Here is a 27,917-nt window from a genome sequence, read left to right as displayed (position 1 = left end):
CTACTCTACTCTGCACTCACTACTCTACTCTGCACTCACTACTCTGCACTCACTACTCTGCACTCACTACTCACTACTCTGCACTCACTACTCTGCACTCACTACTCTACTCTGAACTCACTACTCTACTCTGCACTCACTACTCTACTCTGCACTCACTACTCACTACTCTGCACTCACTACTCACTACTCTGCACTCACTACTCACTACTCTGCACTCACTACTCACTACTCTGCACTCACTACTCTGCACTCACTACTCTACTCTGCACTCACTACTCTACTCTGCACTCACTACTCTGCACTCACTACTCTACTCTGCACTCACTACTCTACTCTGCACTCACTACTCACTACTCTGCACTCACTACTCTGCACTCACTACTCACTACTCTGCACTCACTACTCTGCACTCACTACTCTACTCTGAACTCACTACTCTACTCTGCACTCACTACTCTACTCTGCACTCACTACTCACTACTCTGCACTCACTATTCACTACTCTGCACTCACTACTCACTACTCTGCACTCACTACTCTGCACTCACTACTCACTACTCTGCACTCACTACTCTGCACTCACTACTCTGCACTCACTACTCACTACTCTGCACTCACTACTCACTACTCTGCACTCACTACTCTGCACTCACTACTCTGCACTCACTACTCTGCACTCACTACTCTGCACTCACTACTCTACACTCACTACTCTGCACTCACTACTCTGCACTCACTACTCTGCACTCACTACTCACTACTCTGCACTCACTACTCTGCACTCACTACTCACTACTCTGCACTCACTACTCTGCACTCACTACTCTGCACTCACTACTCTGCACTCACTACTCTACTCTGCACTCACTACTCTACTCTGCACTCACTACTCACTACTCTGCACTCACTACTCTGAACTCACTACTCACTACTCTGAACTCACTACTTTGAACTCACTACTCTGCACTCACTATTCACTACTCTGCACTCACTACTCTACTCTGCACTCACTACTCTGCACTCACTACTCTGCACTCACTACTCACTACTCTGCACTCACTACTCACTACTCTGCACTCACTACTCACTACTCTGCACTCACTACTCTGCACTCACTATTCACTACTCTGCACGCACTACTCACTACTCTGCACTCACTACTCTGCACTCACTATTCACTACTCTGCACTCACTACTCACTACTCTGCACTCACTACTCTGCACTCACTACTCACTACTCTGCACTCACTACTCACTACTCTGCACTCACTACTCTGCACTCACTACTCAATACTCTGCACTCACTACTCACTACTCTGCACTCACTATTCACTACTCTGCACTCACTACTCACTACTCTGCACTCACTACTCTGCACTCACTATTCACTACTCTGCACTCACTACTCACTACTCTGCACTCACTACTCTGCACTCACTACTCACTACTCTGCACTCACTACTCACTACTCTGCACTCACTACTCTACTCTGCACTCACTACTCTACTCTGCACTCACTACTCACTACTCTGCACTCACTACTCTGAACTCACTACTCACTACTCTGAACTCACTACTTTGAACTCACTACTCTGCACTCACTATTCACTACTCTGCACTCACTACTCTACTCTGCACTCACTACTCTGCACTCACTACTCTGCACTCACTACTCACTACTCTGCACTCACTACTCACTACTCTGCACTCACTAATCACTACTCTGCACTCACTACTCTGCACTCACTATTCACTACTCTGCACTCACTACTCACTACTCTGCACTCACTACTCTGCACTCACTATTCACTACTCTGCACTCACTACTCACTACTCTGCACTCACTACTCTGCACTCACTACTCACTACTCTGCACTCACTACTCACTACTCTGCACTCACTACTCTGCACTCACTACTTACTACTCTGCACTCACTACTCACTACTCTGCACTCACTACTCACTACTCTGCACTCACTACTCTGCACTCACTATTCACTACTCTGCACTCACCACTCACTACTCTGCACTCACTACTCTGCACTCACTATTCACTACTCTGCACTCACTACTCACTACTCTGCACTCACTACTCTGCACTCACTACTCACTACTCTGCACTCACTACTCACTACTCTGCACTCACTACTCTGCACTCACTACTCTGCACTCACTACTCTGCACTCACTACTCACTACTCTGCACTCACTACTCTGCACTCACTACTCACTACTCTGCACTCACTACTCACTACTCTGCACTCACTTCTCACTACTCTGCACTCACTACTCTGCACTCACTTCTCACTACTCTGCACTCACTACTCTGCACTCACTTCTCACTACTCTGCACTCACTACTCTGCACTCACTACTCTGCACTCACTACTCTGCACTCACTACTCACTACTCTGCACTCACTACTCTGCACTCACTACTCACTACTCTGCACTCACTACTCTGCACTCACTACTCACTACTCTGCACTCACTACTCTGCACTCACTACTCTACTCTGCACTCACTACTCTGCACTCACTACTCTGCACTCACTACTCTGCACTCACTACTCTGCACTCACTACTCTGCACTCACTACTCACTACTCTGCACTCACTACTCTGCACTCACTATTCACTACTCTGCACTCACTACTCACTACTCTGCACTCACTACTCACTACTCTGCACTCACTATTCACTACTCTGCACTCACTACTCACTACTCTGCACTCACTACTCTGCACTCACTACTCACTACTCTGCACTCACTACTCACTACTCTGCACTCACTACTCTACTCTGCACTCACTACTCTGCACTCACTACTCTGCACTCACTACTCTGCACTCACTACTCACTACTCTGCACTCACTACTCTGCACTCACTACTCACTACTCTGCACTCACTACTCACTACTCTGCACTCACTTCTCACTACTCTGCACTCACTACTCTGCACTCACTACTCACTACTCTGCACTCACTTCTCACTACTCTGCACTCACTACTCTGCACTCACTTCTCACTACTCTGCACTCACTACTCTGCACTCACTACTCTGCACTCACTACTCTGCACTCACTACTCACTACTCTGCACTCACTACTCTGCACTCACTACTCACTACTCTGCACTCATTACTCTGCACTCACTACTCTACTCTGCACTCACTACTCTGCACTCACTACTCTGCACTCACTACTCTGCACTCACTACTCTGCACTCACTACTCTACTCTGCACTCACTACTCTGCACTCACTACTCACTACTCTGCACTCACTACTCTGAACTCACTACTCACTACTCTGCACTCACTACTCTGCACTCACTACTCTGCACTCACTACTCTGCACTCACTACTCTGCACTCACTACTCTACTCTGCACTCACTACTCTGCACTCACTACTCTACTCTGCACTCACTACTCACTACTCTGCACTCACTACTCTGAACTCACTACTCACTACTCTGCACTCACTACTCTGCACTCACTACTCTGAACTCACTACTCTGAACTCACTACTCTGCACTCACTACTCACCACTCTGCACTCACTACTCACTACTCTGCACTCACTACTCACTACTCACTACTCACTACTCACTACTCTGCACTCACTACTCTGCACTCACTACTCTGCACTCACTACTCTGCACTCACTACTCTGCACTCTGCACTCACTACTCTGCACTCACTACTCGCTACTCACTACTCACTACTCTGCACTCACTACTCTGCACTCACTACTCTGCACTCACTACTCTGCACTCACTACTCTGCACTCACTACTCTGCACTCTGTACTCACTACTCTGCACTCTGTACTCACTACTCTGCACTCTGTACTCACTACTCTTCACTCTGCACTCACACTCTGCACTCACTACTCACACTCTGCACTCACTACTCACACTCTGCACTCACTACTCACACTCTGCACTCACTACTCTGCACTCACTACTCTGCACTTACTACTCTGCACTCACTACTCTGCACTCACTACTCTGCACTCACTACTCACTACTCTGCACTCACTACTCACTACTCTGCACTCACTACTCTGCACTCACTACTCTGCACTCACTACTCTGCACTCACTACTCTGCACTCTGCATTCACACTCTGCACACTCACTCTGCACTCACTACTTCACACTCTGCACTCACACTCTGCTCACTCACTCTGCACTCACTACTTCACACTCTGCACTCTGCGCACTCTGAACTGTGCGCACTCTGCACTCACACTATAATAATCCTTATGCAGAATTACTCTAATGTATAAGCAGCTTGGGTTTTTCCTATAGGCGCCAAAGAGTCAATGATAGGAAAAGAGGGCAGAGAGTGCTAACCCCATCTCCCCACCCACAGACAACCAAAAATTATCTTCTGCGTTGCTTTGTTCTAATAATATGAATAAGGAATTTAAAGTATATGTATGGGCGAGTGGAAGGTGATCTATCGTATTCAATATATTTTAACACAATTGGTGTTCATGGTTACCTTTACAAACGTGAGATGAAGATGATGCTCACTTTTTAGTTATATAAGGATATTTTGTCGAGTACATTCAAGTTCAACCCACTGGCTGTAAGCAACAAGCTGAGGATCAACAGGCGCGAAACAGCGTGGCGGGCGCGCACGAGACGCAGCGTGGGCGTGCACATCAGCTCAAGATCCCTGGAGAAGACACCGAGTCTGCCTGCTGCCATGACTGACCCGCTGCGAGGGAAAGAGCCAGGTGAGTGGGGGTCGAGGGGGGGCGGCAGAGAGGGAGTGGGCAGAGAGGGAGGGTGTGTGTGTGTTTGTGTGTGTGTGTGTGTGTGTGTGTGTGTGTGTGTGTGGGGGTGTGCGTGCGTGCGTGCGTGAGTGTGTGCTTCCGTGAGTGTGAATGTGGAGCAAGAGATGTGCACGGCTCCAGGAGGCTCGGCGTGCGCGTCCACGAGATGCAATCGGCGCTCGTTCACCGCTCTGGCTCCGTTGAGACTGAACTCCATGACAATAGGTCTCGAAGCCCGAGACCTAATAACACAGGGTAGGCTCCCGTTTAAAGGCATACAACTGCGGGGTAGGCACCCGCTTAATCCGGGCACAAGGGCACAAGGGCAGGGGGATCCCCACGCCGGGGACTCCCTCTGCACGGCGAGTGCAGCTCTGGTCTGCAGGTAAAAATAGAAGCACTTCCCCAGGAGGCAAAATAAAGCGCAAACAGTACTAAAGTCCAGCGCTTCTCCCAGCCCTCAGGATATAGCGCTCCCCAGGCGCTTTAGAGGCAAGGTCCAGGAAAGTCTTTTAAGAAGTTTGGCAGGGGGGCAAAGGCTGGGCCCAGGGTTCAGCTCACAGGGTCCTCCAGGCAGAGAGGCAGTCCCCAGTGGCGGTATCCTCCTTGCACTCAGCAGCAGCAGGCCCCCCTCAGATCAGGTTCAGAGTGAGCACTTTTCATGGGGTCACAGCCCCTTCTTATACACAGAAACCCTTTGTCTCAGGCTGCAGGGTTAAGGGAAAACGAGATGCAACTGGTTTTGGGAGCACTCTGTTGTGCTCAGCCCCTCTCCCCATTCACTGGCCAGGCAAGGGTCATCAGTCACACCACAGTGGGCAGAGTCAGCATTGTGTAGGGATAGCCCAGCCCTATTCAGGTCCCAGGTGCACTCCTCCCGCCCATCAATATGCAGATCTCTCCAATCACCACTGGGGCAGACCCATCCTTACTCCTGGAGTCAGCTCCTGCCAATCACAAGCCAGACAGTCATTTCACCTTTATCACACAGACATGCCAACTTCTAGAAGTGGCACTTCCACACCAGACACATTAGCGCCGCACACATCATCGCACAGCATTTAATCTCACTTGTTCGCACATACCAAACTCGAGCCTGCACTCTCCACACACCAGGAACTAACATTGACACACACATTCCCCATGCATTCCTATGGGAGGGCAGGCCAATCTCACCACACGCACTCACACTAGGACACAGTAGTAAAGTGCGCAGAAGCCAAAAACAACCAACACTAAGTCACATATCAAGGGGGGAACCTGCCAGAAGGGCCAAGTCCAACACAACCCCCTTCCAGCAAACTGCAGGGCAGACCAATCACCACCGTGATGGGCTTCCCTGCTTTGGGCGATAGAACACAGATTTAGGCCCGCAACTGCAGGGACACCCTCCTGTTCTATGCCACGGTGAACTCATGGGGTTCCTTCTAAAAACGCTGTCTGGAACAACTGGGCTACCCCACTGGTACTCCCAAGCTGTCCGCGGCCGGGACCAAGCCCTAGGCCACCCAGGTGCCACTGGTCCCTGCCTATTCACAGAGAGGGGGGTAGTAGCCCCTGGTACATAGTAGCCATTATCCACTCTTCTTCTCCTCAGGACAGGGCTAGACTGCCACTGGTTCTCCAGTCTAGGGTCAACACCCTCAGGCGGACCAGGAGTCACGGGTGAGGCTCTCCTCCCCTACCTCTCCTTCTAGGGTTCCGCCCTCTCCTCCTTTGAGAGGTATCCTTAGAACACCACTCTCCCAACCAAGGGTTAAACCCCTCAGGTTGCACCGAGGTCAGAGGCGGAGACTCCCACCCTCTGCACCCCCTTCCAGAGTTCTGCACCCTCCCAACTGGAGTGGTACCCCTGGAAGATGAACCGGTCGGGACGCTGGTTACAGACGTCCTACCCTTCAGGTCAGGCGGATCCTGAACCCGGCCTCCCAACCTTTGGTCTAAAACCTTTGGCGGAATACTTGCCTAGCACTCCAGGACTTCTGGGGATTTACACACCATCCCCCTGAGGCTAACACATGACTCATATGTTGTGTGACTGTGTGTGTGGCGCAGTTCTCCCATCCCCTGTCCATCTGACCCCCCAGAACAGAAGTGGTGTCACCCGGGTCCCCCCAAGGGAATGTAGCCCAACTGGCTAGGCCCTGGTCCACTGCTTCTTCCACTGGGAAACTCATCCCCCATTCACTCCTCACTTCGGACTTCTGTGCCCTCCCAACTGGAGTGACACTGCCGGACACTAGAACCACTGGAGCTCTAGTTACAAACACTCCAGGTCCTCTATACACTAGGAGATCCTCCTCAAATGGACTAACAGGACAGCCTAGATCCTCAACCTGGTGTTCCCTTAAGAAACCATTCAGGCTCTGAGACAGGGCTTCAGGCGTCTGGGGACTCTCGGTCACACACTCACTCCAGCTCCAATGAGGCAGGTCGTAAGCCCCTACACCCCTCTCACTACTCTGGGACCTAGCTGGGCTACTCTGAACCTCCACCATGCTGGGCTAGAAGATACCTGAACCACTACTTTTGGAATCACTCACCAATGACTCTTGAGATCCTGCATAAAAGGCACTGGCCTCGACTGGATCAGATAATTCCTCACCGACAGGAGCCAAGGGATCAGACTGCCACCCTTGCTCTCCGAGTCTACGAAAATCAACTGCGGAGTCCCACAGGGATCATCCCTAAGCCCAACACTGTTCAACATCTACATGGCCCCCCTCACCCTCATTGTCAAACAGCACGGCCTCAGCATAGTATACTAGGCAGACGACACCCAGCTCATCCTCTCCCTCACCAAGGACCCCACTACCACCAGACCCAACTTCCAGGAAGGAATGCAGGACGTCGCAGCATGGATGAGCAAGAGCTGCCTAAAATTCAACTTGGACAAGACAGAAGTCCTTGTCTTCGGAACCACCCCCTTGGCTTGGGACAACACCTGGTGGCCCACCGCCCTCAACACCCCACCGACCTCTACAGACCACGCAAAGAACCTCGGCATCATATTGGACCCCTCTCTCTTCATGAACCGACAGGTCAACGCCGTCACTTCCAGCTGCTTCAACAACGTCTGCATCCTCTGTAAGACCTTCAAATGGATCCGCCCGAGGCAAGAAAGCCAGTCACCCCCACACTCATCACAAGCAGGCTAGACTACAGAAATGCCCTCTACGCCGGCATCAGTAAGTCCCTACTCCGCAAGCTCTAGACAATACAGAACACCGCCACAAGACTCATCCTCGGGAACCCCGACATGAACACAACAGCCAACACCTACGCAAGCTCCATTGGCTCCCCATCGAGAAAGGAGTCACCTTCAAGATACTCACCTACGCCTACAAATGCCTACACAAACAAAACCTCCGCTCGGCCAACCTGCTTCTCGCCAAAACCCTGTGCATCTGCAGAGCCAAAGCAGGGGGAAGATCCTTCTCCTACATCTCAGCTAAGACCTGGAATGAGCTCCCCGCTGACGTCAGACGTGCCCCCTCCCTGAACACCTTCAGGAAGGCTTTGAAGACCTGGCTTTTCGAATGAAACAGACCTGCTACCCCCCACCTCAGCGCCTTGAGACCCTAACGAGTTAGTAGTGCGCTTACTATTTCCCTGATTGATTGACTGATTGATTAAGTAGCTAATGGATTCTGGGGCTACAGGCAATTTTTAGGTCTCGCAGAGAGACCTATTGTGGTGAAACCACAAAGTTAAACCATCCGGATTGCGAGTGCGGATTTTCAACAGTTCACGTGAAATCACGTGACCACAAGCACACGCATTTCTCCACCTGAAAGCCAGCCATCAGCCTCCCTCCTACAGGCTTCCCCAGCGTGCGCGCTGGCTTCCCTTCTCCTCCCCCTAATTGCTTGTTTTCACGGCCGGCCTCGGAGAGCTTCAGAGGGATCTGCTTCCCCGCCCAATGCTTCACACTTCGTGGCGGCTGTGACTCGCATTTCTCCTTCCTTCGTGCCCAGCCCCCCTCCCAGCGCTGCCTTGTTCTAAAGTCTTTGGCTTCTCTTAATCTCGTCCATCTTCCCTTTCTTTCCCTTGCCTTCGATCCCTTCATGCCCTCTCTCTTTTTCCTGCCACTTTGCCTCCCCTCCCTTTTTCTCTCCTCTCTCCTCCTTTCTTGCCTCCTTTTACACCCCTGCCTGCACCACTCTCCGTACTTCTCCTCCCACGGCCGTCCTTTCTGCCCGCCTCGCACACCACATCAAAGCGTCCAGATCGCAGCCTGTCCAGCCTGTGCCGTCTCTCCCTACCCCTTAACCCTTCACCCTGCCAGTCCCTGAATCCCCACACAGACTTGCACGCAGAAGACAGCATTATACTGGCCTGGGTTCTTATCAAGTATTTTACCAGAAAAGTCCCAGCAATGGCTCCGTTTTTCACCCTACTCGTCTCCTCTGTGCACAACCCTCACTCACCCTCAAACACCCTCACTCACCCACACACCCTCACTCACCCTCACTCCCTCACCCACCCTCACACATACCCTCACCCTCACACACCCTCACCCTCAAAACCCCTCAACCTCACACCCCCTCACCCTCACATACCCTCACCCTCACACCCCCACACACCCTCACACACCCCCTCACCCTCCCTCACCCTTACCCTGACACTCCCCACACTCACACACCCTCACTCACCCTCTCTCACCCTCTCACCCTCACACACACACTCTCACCCCCTCAGCACCACCACATTATCACTTAGCACCACCACATTATCACTCAGCACCACCACAGCACCACTCAGCACCACCAGAGCACCTGTCAGCACCACCACAGCACCACTCAGCACCACCACAGCACCACTCAGCACCACCACAGCATCACTCAGCACCACCACAGCATCACTTAGCACCACCACAGCACCACTCAGCACCACCACAGCACCACTCAGCACCACCACAGCAACACTAAGCAGCACCACCACAGCATCACTTAGCACCACTCAGCAGCACCACAGCATCCCTTAGCACCACCACAGCACCACTCAGCAGCACCACAGCACCACTCAGCGCAACCACAGCACCACTCAGCCCCACCCCATCATCACTCAGCACCACCACAGCACCACTCAGCACCACCACAGCATCACTTAGCGCCACCCCAGCGCAACCACAGCACCACTCAGCGCAACCACAGCATCACTCAGCACAGCCACAGCATCACTCAGCACAACCACAGCATCACTCAGCGCAACCAGACCATCACTCAGCGCAACCAGAGCATCACTCATCGCAACCAGAGCATCACTCAGCGTAACCAGAGCATCACTCAGCGCAACCACAGCATCACTCAGCGAACCCACAGCATCACTCAGCACAACCACAGCATCACTCACCGCAACCACAGCATCACTCAGCACCACCACAGCATCACTGATTCAAATATGTTCTCTCAATGTTTCAAGCTTTATTACAAATGTCACAAAAAGATGTTAATATTTCACTTCTGTTCTTGGTTTTTCGTCACAATAAAATACACTGAACATAATCTTCACAAAAGTTATTTACAAAAGTTTAGGCTTCTGACATTATAAATTACAATCACTTTTATTTAAGTATTAATTATTTTAAAAAATGATAAGCCATTGTTATTTGTAACATCAATACATCTAAGTCACGTTAATACAAAACATGTTGCATTACAAATGCTATAGGTGTCACATTTGCAAAAGTTATAACTATTGGCATTGTAAATGACAAAGCTATTAATTTAGCTATTTTCAAAAACAAAACATAAATAAAATAAAAAATGTCGTTTACAAGACCAATAGCTCAAAGTTTCCTAATACGAGACCTATTGCATTGCAAATGCTTGTTTAGATCTTGGACTGGCAACAATATCAGGAACATCTACAATCAAGAAATGTTGCGGACAGCTCAGAACTCTCTTCTGGACTTATTGTGTACCATAAAGAAAGTATACGTTTGACTTAATCAAAGGCCCCAATTTTTGGCACTATCCTGGGGAATTTTTGGGGTTTTGCCAATTTCTATCGTTGATTCAGTCTCCATTTCCCAGACACTGTGGCTCTCATCACATGACTAATAAAGAAAGGGGCTGCCTTATATTGGACCAATGAAGCCAACGCTGCTTTTCAACAATTAAAAAAGAAGTTCACCGACGTCCCCATATTACACCATTCAGAACCGTCGTAACCCTTCTTCGTCAGACGATGCCTCCCAAGGGGCGGTGGGCGGAGTGTTGTCATAAAGAGATCCTGACTCGGGCCATTTCCACCCAGTAGCTTTTTCCTCAAAAAAAGCATTTGCCTGCAGAGCAAAATTACTCTGTGGCAGAGAGGGAACTCTTGTCATTAGGTTAGCTTTTCAAAAATGGAGACATCAATTGTTAGGTGCAAGACACACTATTGCCCTCTATACTGACCACCGAACTTTACAGCTCTTTCAGGCAAATAAAGCCTTAACTTGAAGACAACTACGCTGGCTACTATTCTTTAACAAATTTGATTTTGTGATTACCTATCAACCAGGGACTTCTCAGCTTAAGGCAGATACAGTTTCCAACCTGGGGTTTTCCTCTGTAGAGAAGGAAACAGAACCCTCTCAAAATAGCATCCCTTAAGACTAAATCATTGCCCTCTGTACTTCCAAAGATTTCAGAGGTAAACTTAGGACGAATGATCTTGTTGTACATCTCCACCTAAAGGAGTAAGCAGAAAATTGTTTACTTTATCATGAGGATAAATTATGTATTCCTACACAGGAGTTAAGAAACACCATTTTACACTACAGCCATGATACCATTCTAGCAGGGTATCCCGGAGAAAAGTCAAACCATTGATTTATGTAAAAGATCGTTCTGGTGGCCCGTCCTATCTGGACATGTCAGAAACTTTGTCAGAAGTTTGCTACTAAACCACTCAATTCCTGTAGCGCTTACAGAGGGGAAACAACCTTTACAACGCAGTCATTACATCGCACTACCTTTACAACGCAGTCATTTCAACGCAATATCCTTTACATCGCATGCCATTACATCGCATGCCACTGCAACGCATACCATTACAACACATATCATTACAAAGCATAGTTTTTACCTTTACACTATCCAACACTTACCCTATTATTGCACTCACCGGAGTGGGAATAGTAATTTTTATCCCTACGCTACCCAACACTTTCCCTACAGTTGCACTCACTGGAGTGGAAATATTAATTTTTAAATAACGCTATCCAACACTTTCCCTACTGTTGCACTCACTGGAGTGGGAATAGTAATTTTTAACTAACGCTATCCAACACTTTCCCTACTGTTGCACTCACTGGAGTGGGAATATTAATTTTTAAATAACGCTATCCAACACTTTCCCTACTGTTGCACTCACTGGAGTGGGAATAGTAATTTTTAACTAACGCTATCCAACACTTTCCCTACTGTTGCACTCACTGGAGTGGGAATAGTAATTTTTAACTAACGCTATCCAACACTTTCCCTACCGTTGCACGTTCTGGAGTGGGAATAGTAATTTTTAACTAATGCTATCCAACACTTTCCCTACCGTTGCACTTTCTGGAGTGGGAATAGTAATTTTTAACTAACGCTATCCAACACTTTCCCTACTGTTGCACTCACTGGAGTGGGAATAGTAATTTTTAACCCTACGCTACCCAACACTTTCCCTACAGTTGCACTCACTGGAGTGGGAATAGTAATTTTTAACTAACGCTATCCAACACTTTCCCTACTGTTGCACTCACTGGGGTGGGAATATTAATTTTTAAATAACGCTATCCAACACTTTCCCTACTGTTGCACTCACTGGAGTGGGAATAGTAATTTTTAACTAACGCTATCCAACACTTTCCCTACTGTTGCACTCACTGGAGTGGGAATAGTAATTTTTAACTAACGCTATCCAACACTTTCCCTACTTTTGCACGTTCTGGAGTGGGAATAGTCATTTTTAACTAACGCTATCCAACACTTTCCCTACCGTTGCACGTTCTGGAGTGGGAATAGTAATTTTTAACTAACGCTATCCAACACTTTCCCTACTGTTGCACTCACTGGAGTGGGAATAGTAATTTTTAACTAACGCTATCCAACGCTTTCCCTACAGTTGCATTCACTGGAGTGGGAATAGTAATTTTTACCCCTACGCTATCCAACGCTTTCCCTACCGTTGCACTCTCTGGAGTGGGAATAGTAATTTTTAACTAACGCTATCCAACACTTTCCCTACCGTTGCACGTTCTGGAGTGGGAATAGTAATTTTTAACTAACGCTATCCAACACTTTCCCTACTGTTGCACTCACTGGAGTGGGAATAGTAATTTTTAACTAACGCTATACAACGCTTTCCCTACAGTTGCATTCACTGGAGTGGGAATAGTAATTTTTACCCCTACGCTATCCAACGCTTTCCCTACAGTTGCACTCACTGTAGTGGGAATAGTAATTTTTAACTAACGCTATCCAACACTTTCCCTACTGTTGCACTCACTGGAGTGGGAATAGTAATTTTTAACGAACGCTATCCAATACTTTCCCTACTGTTGCACTCACTGGAGTGGGAATAGTAATTTTTAACTAACGCTATCCAACACTTTCCCTACCGTTGCACGTTCTGGAGTGGGAATAGTAATTTTTAACTAACGCTATCCAACACTTTCCCTACTGTTGCATTCACTGGAGTGGGAATAGTAATTTTTACCCCTACGCTATCCAACGCTTTCCCTACTGTTGCACTCACTGGAGTGGGAATAGTAATTTTTAACTAATGCTATCCAACGCTTTCCCTACTGTTGCACTCACTGGAGTTGGAATAGTAATTTTTAACTAACGCTATCCAACACTTTCCCTACTGTTGCACTCACTGGAGTGGGAATAGTACTTTTTAACTAACGCTATCCAACACTTTCCCTACTGTTGCACGTTCTGGAGTGGGAATAGTAATTTTTAACTATTGCTATCCAACACTTTCCCTACTGTTGCATTCACTGGAGTGGGAATAGTAATTTTTACCCCTACGCTATCCAACGCTTTCCCTACTGTTGCACTCTCTGGAGTGGGAATAGTAATTTTTACCCCTACGCTATCCAACGCTTTCCCTACAGTTGCACTCACTGGAGTGGGAATAGTAATTTTTACCCCTACACTATCCAACACTTACCTTAAATGCAAAGTAACGGTATGCGTTGTAAATGCAGTTTCTAAAAACGTGTTGTGATGGCATGCAATCTAAAATCATGCACTGTAATGGATGTTGCAATGTAAAAACTGCGTTGTAAAGGCATGCATTGTAAATGTTTGTGTTGTAACGTCATACAGTCTTACAGATCCATGCACTCCCTGTAGGACTCCCCCTTCCTGTTTGTTCAGCTGTAATGACCAAAAATACATTTGTGATATCTGTGCATGAGACACCAGTTCCCACTTCTGAAACCCCTTGTGTTTATCGTTGCCATGCTGCCTTATGAGTCCCACACTGTTTGAGTGAGGTCTTGTGAGAAGAAAACTTACTTTATAAACTTTATTTACCATGTGATAAGCCATATGATCCGGAGGCCATATTAACTGTTGGCGGGAATGAAACCCACGCCCCGTGCACCACCTGTCGCTTGGCTTTGCTGCTCCCTGCAAGAACAGCACACTCAATGATACTGCTTACCTGGATTCCGCTTCCTCAACCTGCACCCGCATCCTTGACAGCTCTCCTGCACTTCTTGGCATTTGCACTGGGTCTGGATCGTGGGTCTGGATCATGACGGCACCTGCAGCAGAACAAAAGGCAAAACAAAAGAGACAACAAATAACTTTGACAATCTACAGTGTGGCTGCACCAGCAAATTTAGAGACAAGGCAAGTTAATTTTATTATTCACCTGGCAGCGTATGACTATTCAACATTAGTTTAGTTTCTATCACCCCATGATTTCCTGAGACTGGAAACTATTACATTTGGTGATCTACATTGTATAATTTAAGAGACTATTACAGGCACTTAGGGCCCAATGTAGGTAATCTCGATTTACCTACTCTTAAATACCGAATCATACCGATTCGGTATTTAAGAGTAGGTAACTGGGATGTAGGCTAGAAAAGACACAGATCTAAAAAGCGCAGCATAGCTAAAGACATGCTTTGTGTATTTGAAGTGCAAAACATCGAAACAGAAGAGTACATTTTCAGATACTGTTAATGCGAATGCACAGCATGGTTGTCAGCAGTAATGTGCAGGGAGCAGATCAGCTGAGCAAGGGAGGGGACACGTGCAGGATAATGCGCCCAGGTGGTGGAACCAGGGGCGTAACACAAGCCCACGCAGCCCCCGCGTTGCGGGGGGGCCACGTGCTCCAGGGGGCCCCGGCCCCCTCACTGTAATGCATAATTGATTTGAATCATGGACTGTGCGCACTGCGCACGCCCGGCATTTCCCGCGCCCGTAATCTTTAATAAATCAAATGGTGGTGCTGCTGCGCATGAAGGCTCTGCCAAAATGTTGCGGGGGGGGGCGGCCGGGGCCCCTGAGAGTCTTGGAAATGGTGTGGGGGCCCCGGCTGGGGCCCATGATTGAGGCACTTAAAAAATGATGTCTGGGCCCAGGGGCCCTGAGGCTCATGAGGACTGGTGCGGGGGCCCCGGCCGGGGCCCGTGAAGCTGGCAGCGGCTCTTAAGGAATAGTGCGGGGCCGCCCCTGAGCAGGCTCTTTAGTCTTTAAATCAATCAACAATACCGGAGTACATTCGGAGAGAGCAGGGTCCGTCTGGGACATAGTTTTAAAACTACGCTCTTGGCGCCTGCTCTCGCCTCATAAATTAAATGGTGCTGGAAGTTAAGTTAGTTACTCCTGAGGTGGGCGGGCCGCGGTGGGAGCACTTGGAAGTTTTCAAATTTGTTACTTTCATTTTTGCGGCAGCCAGTACAGTGCGTCATCACCACTGCCCTGCGACGAGACGGGAACTGGTTGGAAACGTGTGGTCGCATTATAGACTGACACAGAGTTATCACAGAGTCGAGGCTGCTGCGTGGCTCACGGAGGTAATCGTAGTTTTAAAAATGTAGAGCCTGACAGACACTGACCCTGTAGCTCTGCTGTCTGCTCTCCAGGCTGAGGGTGGTAACTGCTGCAGAGGATTAGGTAGGCTCCGTTCACTTGACAGTTTATTTATTTATTTAAAACTGACGAGAATGTATTTAATTTCGGGCCCTCATTGCTGCTCTGAGAGAAATCGGACTCACTCTGACACCTGGCAGGAATGTTTTAAGTCCTGCTGTGCCCCTGCTGCCTCACTAGCCCTGTCCCCCGCAGAGATTCCTGTGTTCTGGAACTGTGCTGAGCCTGTTCCAACTGTGCTCACTGTTTGGCTTTCATTGTTCCAATGGATGCCCCTCCAGTTCGGTGTGGGCCAAGACTCTAAGTCCAGGCAGAAAGGAAAGTCACGAGAACGGCCCTTCACCAGCCGTCGTCTATCTATCTCATACAGTGCTTTTCCATCTATGGGGCCCGATACCAGAATGCAGCTGCTGGTTCCTCTCAGGTCGGTCGGGTCCTCACTTTTCAAGGTAGGATAGGAAGGATTGCAAGTATTGAAAAAATCTACCGGATATTAACATTTGTTCATGTACATTTAAAGCCATTTGTATTCACTTTTAACATGACTTTTCAGTTTTCGTTAATTTTGCGTATCAGTCAGGTATCATTACGCGAAGCTCTAAAGCGCGTTTTCCTACTGTTTGCAGGATGAACTAATGAGGGAGAAAATACGGACTTTTTGTGATTATCTTTTTCTAATTTTCTACCGACCGTTACACTAAATGAGAGTTTTTGGATTCACAAATCGGTGTAAATTCTGATATTTATATGTTTCTCTGGTCTTCATTACTTTATTTTGCTCATGAGAAAGTCTCACTCATAGTTTTTGAATGCCATTCATAAGTACACTGAAAAAATGAAAATGTCACTCATAAGCAAGCTGAAACCTTGGCAGCTATGCCTGCCCAGGCTCCCTGTGTGTTCCGGGAATGGTCTAGGCTGTACTATCTTGAAAAAGCCTAACAGACCAGAGCCTGTAACTTGTCGATGACCTGAACTGGCATCTGAAAACAAGGATTCTGCAGACTGCCAACTCTTTAATGCATCACTGAGCACCCAAAGTCAAGAGTAGCCCAGCAACTGCTGATATCAGAGCAATGCCAGCACCAGTACAGGGGTTGGCAATTTAGCAGATCCCTGTACTCCAGAAAGTTGGTTAGTGGCCTGTCCAGAAGAGGCCCTCAATCCATGCTTATAGAGTGATGTCTGCAGTTGGAGGAGTGACGTATATCCATGAAATGGTGCAGACGGTACTTTAAATGAAAAGATACAAAAAGTGCTGGTACTTATTATCCACAGTACCAATTCGCTCTTCCAAAAGTGCCGCTGTTCTCCCATTAAATGTATTACAACACTGCTGAAAAGTGCAGAGACTCTCCCTTTTAAATGCTAGTATATGAGTGTGTTTTGAACAGGAGAGTTGGTGTTTTGAAGGAGTATGTGCGTGGCAGAAAGCTGAAGAAGGATGTGGTATTGCTTTTGGCTTTGGCACTTGTTGAGGAGGACTGGCCTGCCATTTCTGGTGCTTTGCAGCCGTTTTGTGATAATCTTGAAGTTTCTCATTGCTCAAATGGGTATCATTTCTGAAATTATTTATCTCCCTCTTCTCTGTTGCTTGATTTTTGCTTGCAAGAAAGTGTCACTCATAGTCGTTGAATGTCACTCATAATTACACTGACATTCTTAAAATGTCACACATAAGTAATCTGAAACCATGGCAGCTATGCATAGACTGTATCCGAATACAGACAGCAATGCTTTCTAGTGGTCCTGATCGCTACTATTTTCTTTCGTTGCCACTTTCTTTGCGCTACCACCTATTAGTAGAACTGACGTATTCCTTCTTTATAGATGTCTTTCTGAAGTCTACTTACATTGAAGTAAAGAGAAGTTTTTCGTGTGTTTTCTTTTATCAAAATTCTGAGCTGTGCTTGAGGACCTCTGTTTTCCCTGCAGTATGGCTGTAATTAATCACATGTTATTGTGAATGTGTGTCTTGTTTAGTTTGCTCCTGCTTGTACGTTTGGGCACTTAATATTGGTAACCTGTAGAAAATCATGCGAGATGGCCATGTCATGTTCCCAGTCTGAGTCAACATAGGTGCAGTCTGTCTAGAAATGCTGACCTAAAGATACTTCTTGTGGGTCCATAACCTGCTGTTTTTGCTAATAGCTAATTCTGCTACAAAACTATGGCCAACAGTCCTCATATTATAGCCACAAAGAGTGGCATTACAATACCTGTCTTTCACGTCAGGGAGCTATGTGCGCTTACCTAAAAAGGGCCCTGTTGGTTAGTTTTTATTGTTTTACGTGATGAGGAAAAACTAAAGACATATTTTATGAAAGGCAATGAAAAAATCATTGATGTGCTTAATCAGGGGTACTCCCCATGGCTTAGGTGTTGTACTGCACATATGCACCAAGGTAGAAAGAAAAGTTACATTTATGGTGGCAAAGACCAATTGGGTCGTGTTTACCATTGATCAGGGCCTGGCGATCAGGATATACTCTTCTTGCTAATGGCTAACCGCACAGTGTTCAGGGCTATGCCATGGAACGCTCTAGAGATCACGCTTTCAGCAGATGCCAATACTGTTGACATTTAAAAAATAGAGAGAATAATGTAAATACAAATTTGAAAATAACATGACTTTGCAATAAGTAAAGTAACTCTTGAGCATATTGAATGGTTTGATTATCACACATATGTTTCTTGTCAAATTATTCTGGGGGAGAATAACTTTGTAAAACCTTGCACAATATTAAGACTGCACTGCAAGTAAAAGACTTGCCTCCGTGACAACACTCAGCCTTTTAATGCACAGTGGTGCACCTCATATCTGTTTCTTTCTGGCACCATGTTCTTGCAGTTAAGTCAGCTTGCAAGGAGTAGAACCAAATGTTTCTGTTGTATTGTATTGAAGGATTTATATTGTGCTTACTACCCCTATGTATGTTTCTGCAGCACTTACCTACATGACAGCGAGCTACGCCATATATGTTGTGTGGCTGAAAGGGTGTTGTCTTTGGCACAACTCAGGCCTGAAATCTTGGCGGTCTAGGTGTTGTCAGCTGAGCATGAATCCGTCTTATTCTGCTAATTTGCAATTGGTCAAGCCAGACACATCATCCCAGGAACTCTGTGAATTTTGGGGCCTCAAATGTGCCTGGCTGCACAAGGTGACTGACTCCCATCCAGCCCCCGACCCTACCTGAAGGCAAGAGGTTAACTGGAGCTGGGGGTATGCTGTGCTAATGGAGTGGGAAGAAGCCTCCAGGGCCACTTGTGAGCACTGCGCAGGAATTAATGGACTCTCCACGTAGAATGGGAATGATACTTTGCAATGCTATATCTTTGCAGTGACGGATCCAGTGTTTGTTGTTTTGTTCCTACTTTAATCATAACATACTTTCTGATGTTACTAAATAGTTTTTTTTTCTGATCATTTACTGAGAGGTTTCTTGATTCTGCTGATTTGCTGATACTACTAGTCGACACCAAACATTTTCCAAAGTAGCCTTCCAACTGAAATCTGCACTATTAAGGGGTAGACATAGCTATCTTAGAGAAACAGTTCTTGCCTGACTACGGGCTAACTTTGAATTGTGGCTGGAGAATTTACCCCACCAAACGCCCGGCTTCCTAGCCATCTTATACAGGGTTAAAGTTCTTGGATCTACAAATTTTTTGTCTTTTATGTCATTATGAGTCCTGGGTTTAACACAGTTTACATAAAACAGACTGCGTCAGTAGTAGTGTTGTTTTTTGTAAAGTAAAAATGTTTTTTGAAGACTCAATAAGGTGCATAAAAATATAATTAACAGCGGAGTAAGCGTCTCTCACACTCATAAAAGCAAAGACCTGGGTCGTGAAGTGAGCACCTGGGAGCTGAAGCCATTCCCTGGTGGAAGGACATGGAAAAAGAAGTTCACAAAACAATCCTTGAAGTCTTCTTGCTCCAAGAACAAAGGAGCACACAGGGGCCCAAAGGGAAGAGTGAGGTGTACCAAACTGTGCAGCAAAGCATCATCAGAAATGAGTAGAGATGACCAGAGAGCAGAACATGGAAAGGTCATGGCTCTAGGAGCTGGCAAGCAGATGAGCTTGGTTCAAATGAGACAATAAGCCCATAGCAAAGAACAGACAATTATAGATAAAGACCCTCCTTTCCGCATTCAGGGATGAGTGCTCCACTTTGCGGAATGTAATCTTCACCCACTTCACATCAACATTTCAGGGCTTGCCTCGCCGTCCAAGTCAGCTGTAGCTGAGAGTGTAAGAAAACCACAAGTGAAGGGACTGCATTGTGTCTCCAGAAGCATTTAGAAATTCCTGGATTCCTGCTGGAAATATGTTGTCACAAGAAGAGACGAGGGTACCAGGCGCTACTGGAATTAGGCCATGTCTGGCTCCAAGGGCAGAGACCAAGCTGCAGCGACCGTAAGGGAGAGGGCAGCAGGAGTACCAGTCTAGTGCCGTAACATAGACTCCCGTAGCACCTGTGGTGGCGGGTGGTGATCTCTAAGAGCCCGCTCAGCACAATACTCTGGCTGGAGAGCTCCTGATTGAGTCTGGAGGGGGCCCCTCCACGTATCTTGCAGGGGGGCCCCCTCAAGTTTCGTTACGCCACTGGGTGGAACAGCTAAGCCAGTGACAGGCGTCTGGTGTGCGCCATGAGTCTCTGCATGTGACTGATGGGTGCATAAAGCTTGTATCATAAGAGGGCCTGCAAAGGAGTACAGTGCAAGGCTCCCAGCCTTACTCAGGCACACAAGGCTGAAGTTTGTTTCTTATTCGGCCAGCATCTTATTCTTTCAGCATTTAAATTGCAGGCAACATTTTATATAAAATATAATCACAAATATTTCAACAAACTCCATTTTATGGGACTCTGCATTGCCATACAGTGAATATATTATTTTTCCAATACAACACATACCACCAGGGCTTTAAGTGGGATGAAAAAAACTGGGGGTATCTCAAAGGGGCGAGGTCAATGTAATTGAGGGCATGGCTTAAAAACATGTAAACTAAAAATCGGTGTTTAGCACAGTGTGCCACCCGACTTGTATTTTGCTGTTCCTGTCTTTGCGCCTAGATATATGATACAAGTCACATCATACCTACAAGCCACAACTATTGGCTTTGTCAATGGTTGCTAGTTACATATGATAAATAAGCAGCAACTATGAGGTTTGTATATAATATTGAAAAAACTTCCACTTAAAGCCCTGGTGACACCACAAGAATGTTGCTGCTACTGAGTTTAAAAAAGAGAAGGGAAATCCAGAGAGAAAATGACTCTCTTTAAAGGATTTCCCTTCCTCCACAACGCTCACCAAGCACACATGGATGTCACTGCAGTCCTGGAAAAAAAAACGGACTGCCTGTGCCAGGGCACAAAACAGAGCCCGATAGAGACCCGTTTCGAGGCCCCCTGAAAAAAACTGCTGGTGCTCAGACCCGGTGAGATCCGGCCCACTTTAAGCCCTGTATACCACTATTACATCCCCACCAAACCACATAATCCCACCGCACACTTCTACTACACACCACATAGGAACACAAAATTCAAAATCATACCACAAAATTTAACAGCACAACATATAATTAAACTACACTGCAAACACTCCACAACACAAAATATTATCCCACATAATTACACTCCATCACACAAAATCCTACTCCGCATAAATAATACCAATATACCCAGAACTTTAATTGGGCCGGTACTCACCAGTACTGAGTACCGGCACTTCTTACATTTATCCCTCTGAGTACCGGCACTTCTCTAGTGCCGAGGAGAGTACTGATACTCATGAAACGCTGGTGCTGGCGGCCTTTCATTGATAGCCAAGGCACTTCTGTAGAGCGAGCCGAGCCCAGCTGAGCAATTCAGCATGGGCTCATTTGCATACCGTCCAGGTGTTCACCATCATGCTGTGTTGCAAACACAGACATAGAGGCAGCCAGGTGGTGAGAGCGTAATTAAGAAAGATGTGGGAGGTAACCAGGTTCGAATGGCTTTAATCCCACTTGATTCTTTTGTTAACTGTCTGTTTATGTTTGTCTGCTTGCCTGTGTGGTTGCCTATGATTGTTTTTGTGTGAGACAACAACAAGAGAAAGGGTGGGGGAGAATAGAAACACTTTTAGAAGTTGTATTAAATGAAATGTGTAGAATGCTTTGTATGTGCATGTCTGCTTGTTTCTTTCTGTGTCACTCGAGAATAAATAGAATTGCGCCAAGCAACAGCAATTAACAGTATTGATGCTGCATATATTACAAAACAAGGAAATGTTAAAATATCGCCGCGTTTGGCTTTCGTTGTGTGTAATGAGTAAACAAACCTGCTTTCTTTATTGAAAGAAATTTCGTGTGTGTTTTGGTATGTGCTGCAAGTAGTATCGAGAGAAGAGAACTGCTGTAGAGTGGTCACCCACTCCGTAGAATGACGTGGTACAGTTGAGAGAAGAGAACTGCTGTAGAGTGCCCTCCCCCCCAAGTAGAATGACGTGGTAGAGTCGAGAGAAGAGAACTCCTGTAGAGTGGTCGCCCCCTCTGCAGAATGACGTGGTACAGTCGAGAGAAGATAACACGGAGAAAGCAGCCATGAGTCAAGGTGTTGTTGGCACAAGCGACGGTGTTTCTACTGGTGCACGGTGTACAGTGCGCACGCAGAGGCTGTGGGGGACGAATCTATGACAAAATATCGAATACAAAAATATCTACCTACAAAAATATCACAACAAAAATATCGATTACAACAATATCGACATCTTATCTCTAACAAGGTATGTACAAAAATATCGGAAAAAATATATAGATGTCAAAAATATCGTTTTAAAAAAAATATTGTTTTTCTTTAATTAAAATTTTTTAATATTAATAAAATAATACTTATAAATGTAATAAACATAGTTAAAAATATATTATAATATTTAAAATTATTAAATTATGTAATAAAAACAAAAAATAATAAAGATATAATATATAGTATATACTTCATTAATAATAACTCTAACAAATTATTTTAATAACTAATAACTAAATGAAAATATAATAAATTACAAATAAATGTATATACATAAAATAATAATATAAATAACAATTAATAAAAATGTAAAATAGATTTAAAAAAGGAAGTAAATGTTGGATAGCGTAGGGGTAAAAAGTACTATTCCCACTCCAGAGAGAGCAACAGTAGGGAAAGTGTTGGATAGCGCAAGGGTAACAATTACTATTCCAGCTCCAGAGAGTGCAACAGTAGGGAAAGTGTTGGATAGCGTAGGAGTAACAATTACTATTTCCACTCCAGAGAATGCAACAGTAGGGAAAGTGTTGGATAGCGTAGGGGTAACCAGTACTATTCCCACTCCAGAGAGTGCAACAGTAGGGAATATGTTGAATAGCGTAGGGGTAACAATTACTATTCCAACTCCAGAGAGTGCAACAGTAGGGAAAGTGTTGGATAGCGTAGGGGTAACAATTACTATTCCAACTCCAGAGAGTGCAACAGTAGGGAATGTGTTGGATAGCGTAGGGATAACAATTACTATTCCAAATCCAGAGAGTGCAACAGTAGGGAAAGTGTTGGATAGCGTAGGGGTAACAATTACTATTCCCACTCCAGAGAGTGCAACAGTAGGGAAAGTGTTGGATAGTGTAGGGGTAAAAATTACTATTCCAACTCCAGAGAGTGCAACAGTAGGGAAAGTGTTGGATAGCGTAGGGGTAAAAATTACTATTCCTACTCCAGAGAGTGCAACAGAAGGGAATGTGTTGGATAGTGTAGGGGTAACAATTACTATTCCCATTCCAGAGAGTGCAACAGTGGGGAAAGTGTTAGATAGCGTAGAGGTAAAAATAAAATACTTATAAATAAAAAAAAATAATAATAATAAAAATGTAACTATTAAATAAATATAAACCATTTACAAATACCAATACATAATTATTAAAAACATGATTAGCAATAAATAATTAACAAAAAAAATAATAAAAAATACAATTTAATAATATTTAATTACCAATTAATAATTAATTAACAATTATATAATTAACAAAATAATTAATTTAAAACATTATTACTTAATTACATTTAAATTACTTCCCACCCTATTCTCCTATAAACCCACAACCCGCTACAGAACATATTTATCAATTAATCAATTAATAAAAATTAATTACCAATCAATTAAAATTAATTACCAATTAATTAAAATTAATTTGTATTTCCTAATAATTAATAATTAATTTAATATAATTAAATTACTTCCCACCCTATTCTCCTATAAACCCACAACCCGCTACAGAACATATTTATCAGTTAATCAATTAATAAAAATTAATTACCAATTAATTAAAATTATTTACCAATTAATTAAAATAATTTCTATTTCCTAATAATTAATAATTAATTTAGTATAATTAAATTACTTCCCACCCTAATCCCCTATAAACCCACAACCCGCTACAGAACATAATTATCAATTAATCAATTATTTAAAATTAATTACCAATTATTTAAAATTAATTACCTATTAATTAAAATCAATTTATAATTCCTACTAATTAATAATTAATTTAGTATAATTAAATTACTTCCCACCCTATTCCCCTATTAACCCACAACCCGCTACAGAACATAATTATCAATTAATCAATTATTTAAAATTCATTACCAAATAATTCAAATGAATTTATAATTCCTAATAATTAATTAACATAATATAATTAAATTACTTCCCACCCTATTCCCCTATAAACTCACAACCCAGTACTAAAATACAAAATGTTATTAAATTACATAAAAATTAATTAAAAACATAATAAACACATATACAAAAAAATTAATATAAAAATCGATATTAGTAACATCGAAATTATTAACATCGATATTACTAACATCGATATTTAAAACATCGATATTACTAATATTGATAGTAAAATCTATTGATATTACTTATCTTCTATATTATGTCCCTTCGATATTTAAACATCAATATTATTGTATATCGATATTTAAATTTCGATATTTTGTCTGCATACCGTGGGGGACACCTCATGCTGCAGACGGGTGTGAGTCACTTCCTCGAGCCTGACTAAACCTGCCCCTGTAAGATAAGCGAAAGCGAGATGAGTACAAGATAGGCGACCTCAGTGCAGTGACTGAATTTTTTGTTTTTGTGCCTGGTGTAGGGTGGAATCTCCAACCAAAGGCAGGAGTTTCCCTTGTGACGTCGTGCGGTTTGAAGAATGCACGAGTGAACTGTAGAAAGACCCTTTTAGATATACGACTGCAAAAGTATCCTTTTAATCACTTTAGCTGAAATCCTATTTCGAAGGTCACCAGAGCCGGGCGGTCGTAATCCGTCTCGACTCCCGGCTTCAGCGCTGCTCGGGAGCTTAATTTGGCGGTTCCCCAGAGTCCAGGGGGCTGTTTCCAGCACATCTCGGCAGCGGGAGGTGTAGCGCACCACTGGAGAGTGCTTACATGCTTCATGAGACGCAGGATCGTCCCTGGCGCGACCTGGGAGGGATCTCGTGCCTGTGAGGCAAAATGGCGGCTGCCGGGCAGCTTTGTCACCGGATCCTGTGGTGTCAGCGGAGGTTGCCACCTGAAGACCTTGGCCTCCCATTTTACATCAGCACTAGAGTTGAGCCGGGCTCCATCGCGACGAACGGGGCGCCCTCCCTGCTGTCCTCAGAGATGTGTTCCTGTCTGCTCTGCCCCGCGGCTTACCTGACCCCAAAATGGCGGCACCTTAGGAACATCGGTTCCAATGACTCCCTAGACGGACTTACCAGCTTGCGATCGGCTGCTGCCAAAGCATCGCCTGAAGAGCTTGTCCTCCTCCTGTGCCCATCCAGCTTTGGCGTTGCTACGGCTCCTCCATATGGCCCCAGATGATATGGGAATGCTTTGTGGCATGTTCTCCCCTCCTCCCGGGATAACGAGGCATATTTGCTGATGTGCCCCCACTGGCTGCTCGCCGCCTGCTGCCTCCCCATGCAGTCTATCGTCCTGGATTTTGCCATGACCAGTCATCGACGTTGGGGACCCCAGTGAACTTTCCCCAGGTATGGGGGCGCGGGAGCCACGACCGGCGGATGGTCTTTCGGCATTGCTCCAGTGGAACCGAGCCCACATGCCTCCTCTCCCTTTTTGACTTTGATTTTTTAACTTTGCACCCCCCCCCTCCCAGGCTCCTCCTGGCACTTTGGGTCATACTCACTTCTTTTGGCCTGGCCGCCATTTTGCTGCTGCTCTCTGCCGTTTTTTTCTCTTGACCCTGGACCGCCATCTTGTCTGTTCCCTCGTCCTTTACCCTTTTCCCTTATTTCCCTCTTGACGATCCTCAAATGTTTCTTCCCTTTTCTGCTTTGCCTTTTCTCCATACCCTTGTATCCCTCCCACCCTCCCTACTCCCTCCCAATCTAATATTTGTATATTTATGTATATAGAGATAGCTCTAATCACTAGTATATGTAGTAGACGATTGTACTCTCTACCATTCCTATGTGACGCTTAGAGTTTATCCATTTATATCTCCTCCTCGAGTGATTTTACTACTTGTACATTTGCAATTTTTTTCTGTTCATATCTCTTCCTTGTGTGACTTTACAATGTATACTTTTGAAAAAAAAATCCTGTTTGTATCTTTTATGTAACGCATGTAATCCTAAATCCTTATGTATTGCAACTGGTTCTTATGTAAAGCAATCTGACACCTTCGGGTAAAGTTTGCGCTATACAAAAATTGCATTAAATAAATAAATAAATAATATCGAAGTAAAAAAGTATTGGCATGTCTTGCCCTAAGCCCCGCCCCCAAGCCCCTCCCACTCGCCATATTTAAATGAGTATCTGCACTATTTTCCACCATTTGAAGCACTGAATATACCCAAAAACGTATAATTACTATCCACATAATACCAGTGCCTTCCCAGTGTGTTCTTGTGGTTTGAGAGTCTGCCATTTTTTGCAGTATTATCCTTCTATCTGTGTTTGGTACTCGTTTGTAACATGCACACGTCACTTTTCTCTTGTAACACACTGTTTGCTACCTCTTACATTTTGTTTGCTTTCGATACCTGCACAAGTGCCACCATTGCCTCAAGTAACGTTTGTTCTTGTGCTGGAGTGTCCTCCATATATTGCAGTATTATACCTCTACTTGTACTTTGTACGCTTTTGTAACCTGCACACGTCACTTTTTCCTCCTGTAATGCACCTACCTCTTGTATTTTGCTGGCGCACGATTGTCACTTTTGCCTCATGTAATGTAACGTTCGCTTTTGCAATTGTTTCACTTGTAATGTTCTCATGTATCAGTTCTGTTCCTATTGTGAAGCGCTCTGACACCTTCGGGTAAATTCAGCGCTATATAAAATCGCATAAATAAATAAATAAATTGCAGTCCAACCCACATTCATGCTCTGGTCCAGTTCACACCCAAAAACATGCAATGCCAATAGCTGCATCTGGAGGAAATGCGATACCTCTTACATTTCCAGTGCTTGTTTATTGAATCCTCCCAGCCTGCTCCGGTGACCCCGCCCCTTCCTCCCGGGTCCCGTGCGTGGGCGGGGCTCCCTGCAGTCTCAGCTGCGAGGAGTGACCCCGCCCCTCCCCCTACCGGCAGCGCTCTCACCTGCGCCGTGCGGCTCGTGGCTCTGCGTGCGTCTCTCTCCCGGCTCTGTGACCCGCAGAGGCGCTCGGCTCTGCTCGCGCCGGCCCCGCCCCGCCTGTGTTTACAATACTTCGTCGAGGCAAGAGGACGGGGAATCCCCGAGCCGACTTCTCCGAAATCACGTGGTGTGATGACCTGCCAGCTGCATCCGAACACAAGCGGGCGGGCGTGGTTTTGGTGGACGTCACGCTGGGGCGGGGCCTTCTCTTCAGAACATAAACAACAGCACGTGCCCGGACCGGAAGTGAAGCTTCAGTTCCAGCCCCGGCCTACTCCTCACCGGCGGCTGGGGAGAGAGAGAAGGGAGCTTTGGGGGCGGCGCTGGCACCCGCTGCAGCAGTGACGAGTATAAAACCCAAAGC

The 27,917-nt window shown here is 45.7% G+C and overlaps 1 protein-coding gene across 1 annotated transcript in view; it reads right to left on the bottom strand.

The window, feature by feature from the left end:
* Window positions 1–27,679, bottom strand: part of LOC147718170 (C-type lectin domain family 2 member L-like) — a 206,187-nt gene extending 178,508 nt beyond the window's left edge. The window contains exons 1-2 of the mRNA XM_086919266.1: window positions 27,517–27,679; window positions 14,433–14,535 (exon numbers count right to left, since the gene is read on the bottom strand). Coding sequence (XP_086775392.1) covers window positions 14,433–14,527 — 95 coding nt within the window. The 5' untranslated portion in view covers window positions 14,528–14,535; window positions 27,517–27,679. The remainder of the gene's footprint in view (window positions 1–14,432; window positions 14,536–27,516) is intronic.
* Between the last annotated feature and the right edge of the window lie 238 nt (window positions 27,680–27,917).

The sequence above is a fragment of the Lissotriton vulgaris genome, chromosome 4_2, assembly GCF_964263255.1.
Source record: "Lissotriton vulgaris chromosome 4_2, aLisVul1.2, whole genome shotgun sequence".
NCBI lineage: Eukaryota > Metazoa > Chordata > Amphibia > Caudata > Salamandridae > Lissotriton > Lissotriton vulgaris.
Note: the sequence above shows the minus strand (reverse complement) of the source record. Positions and strands in the feature narration are given on the sequence as shown.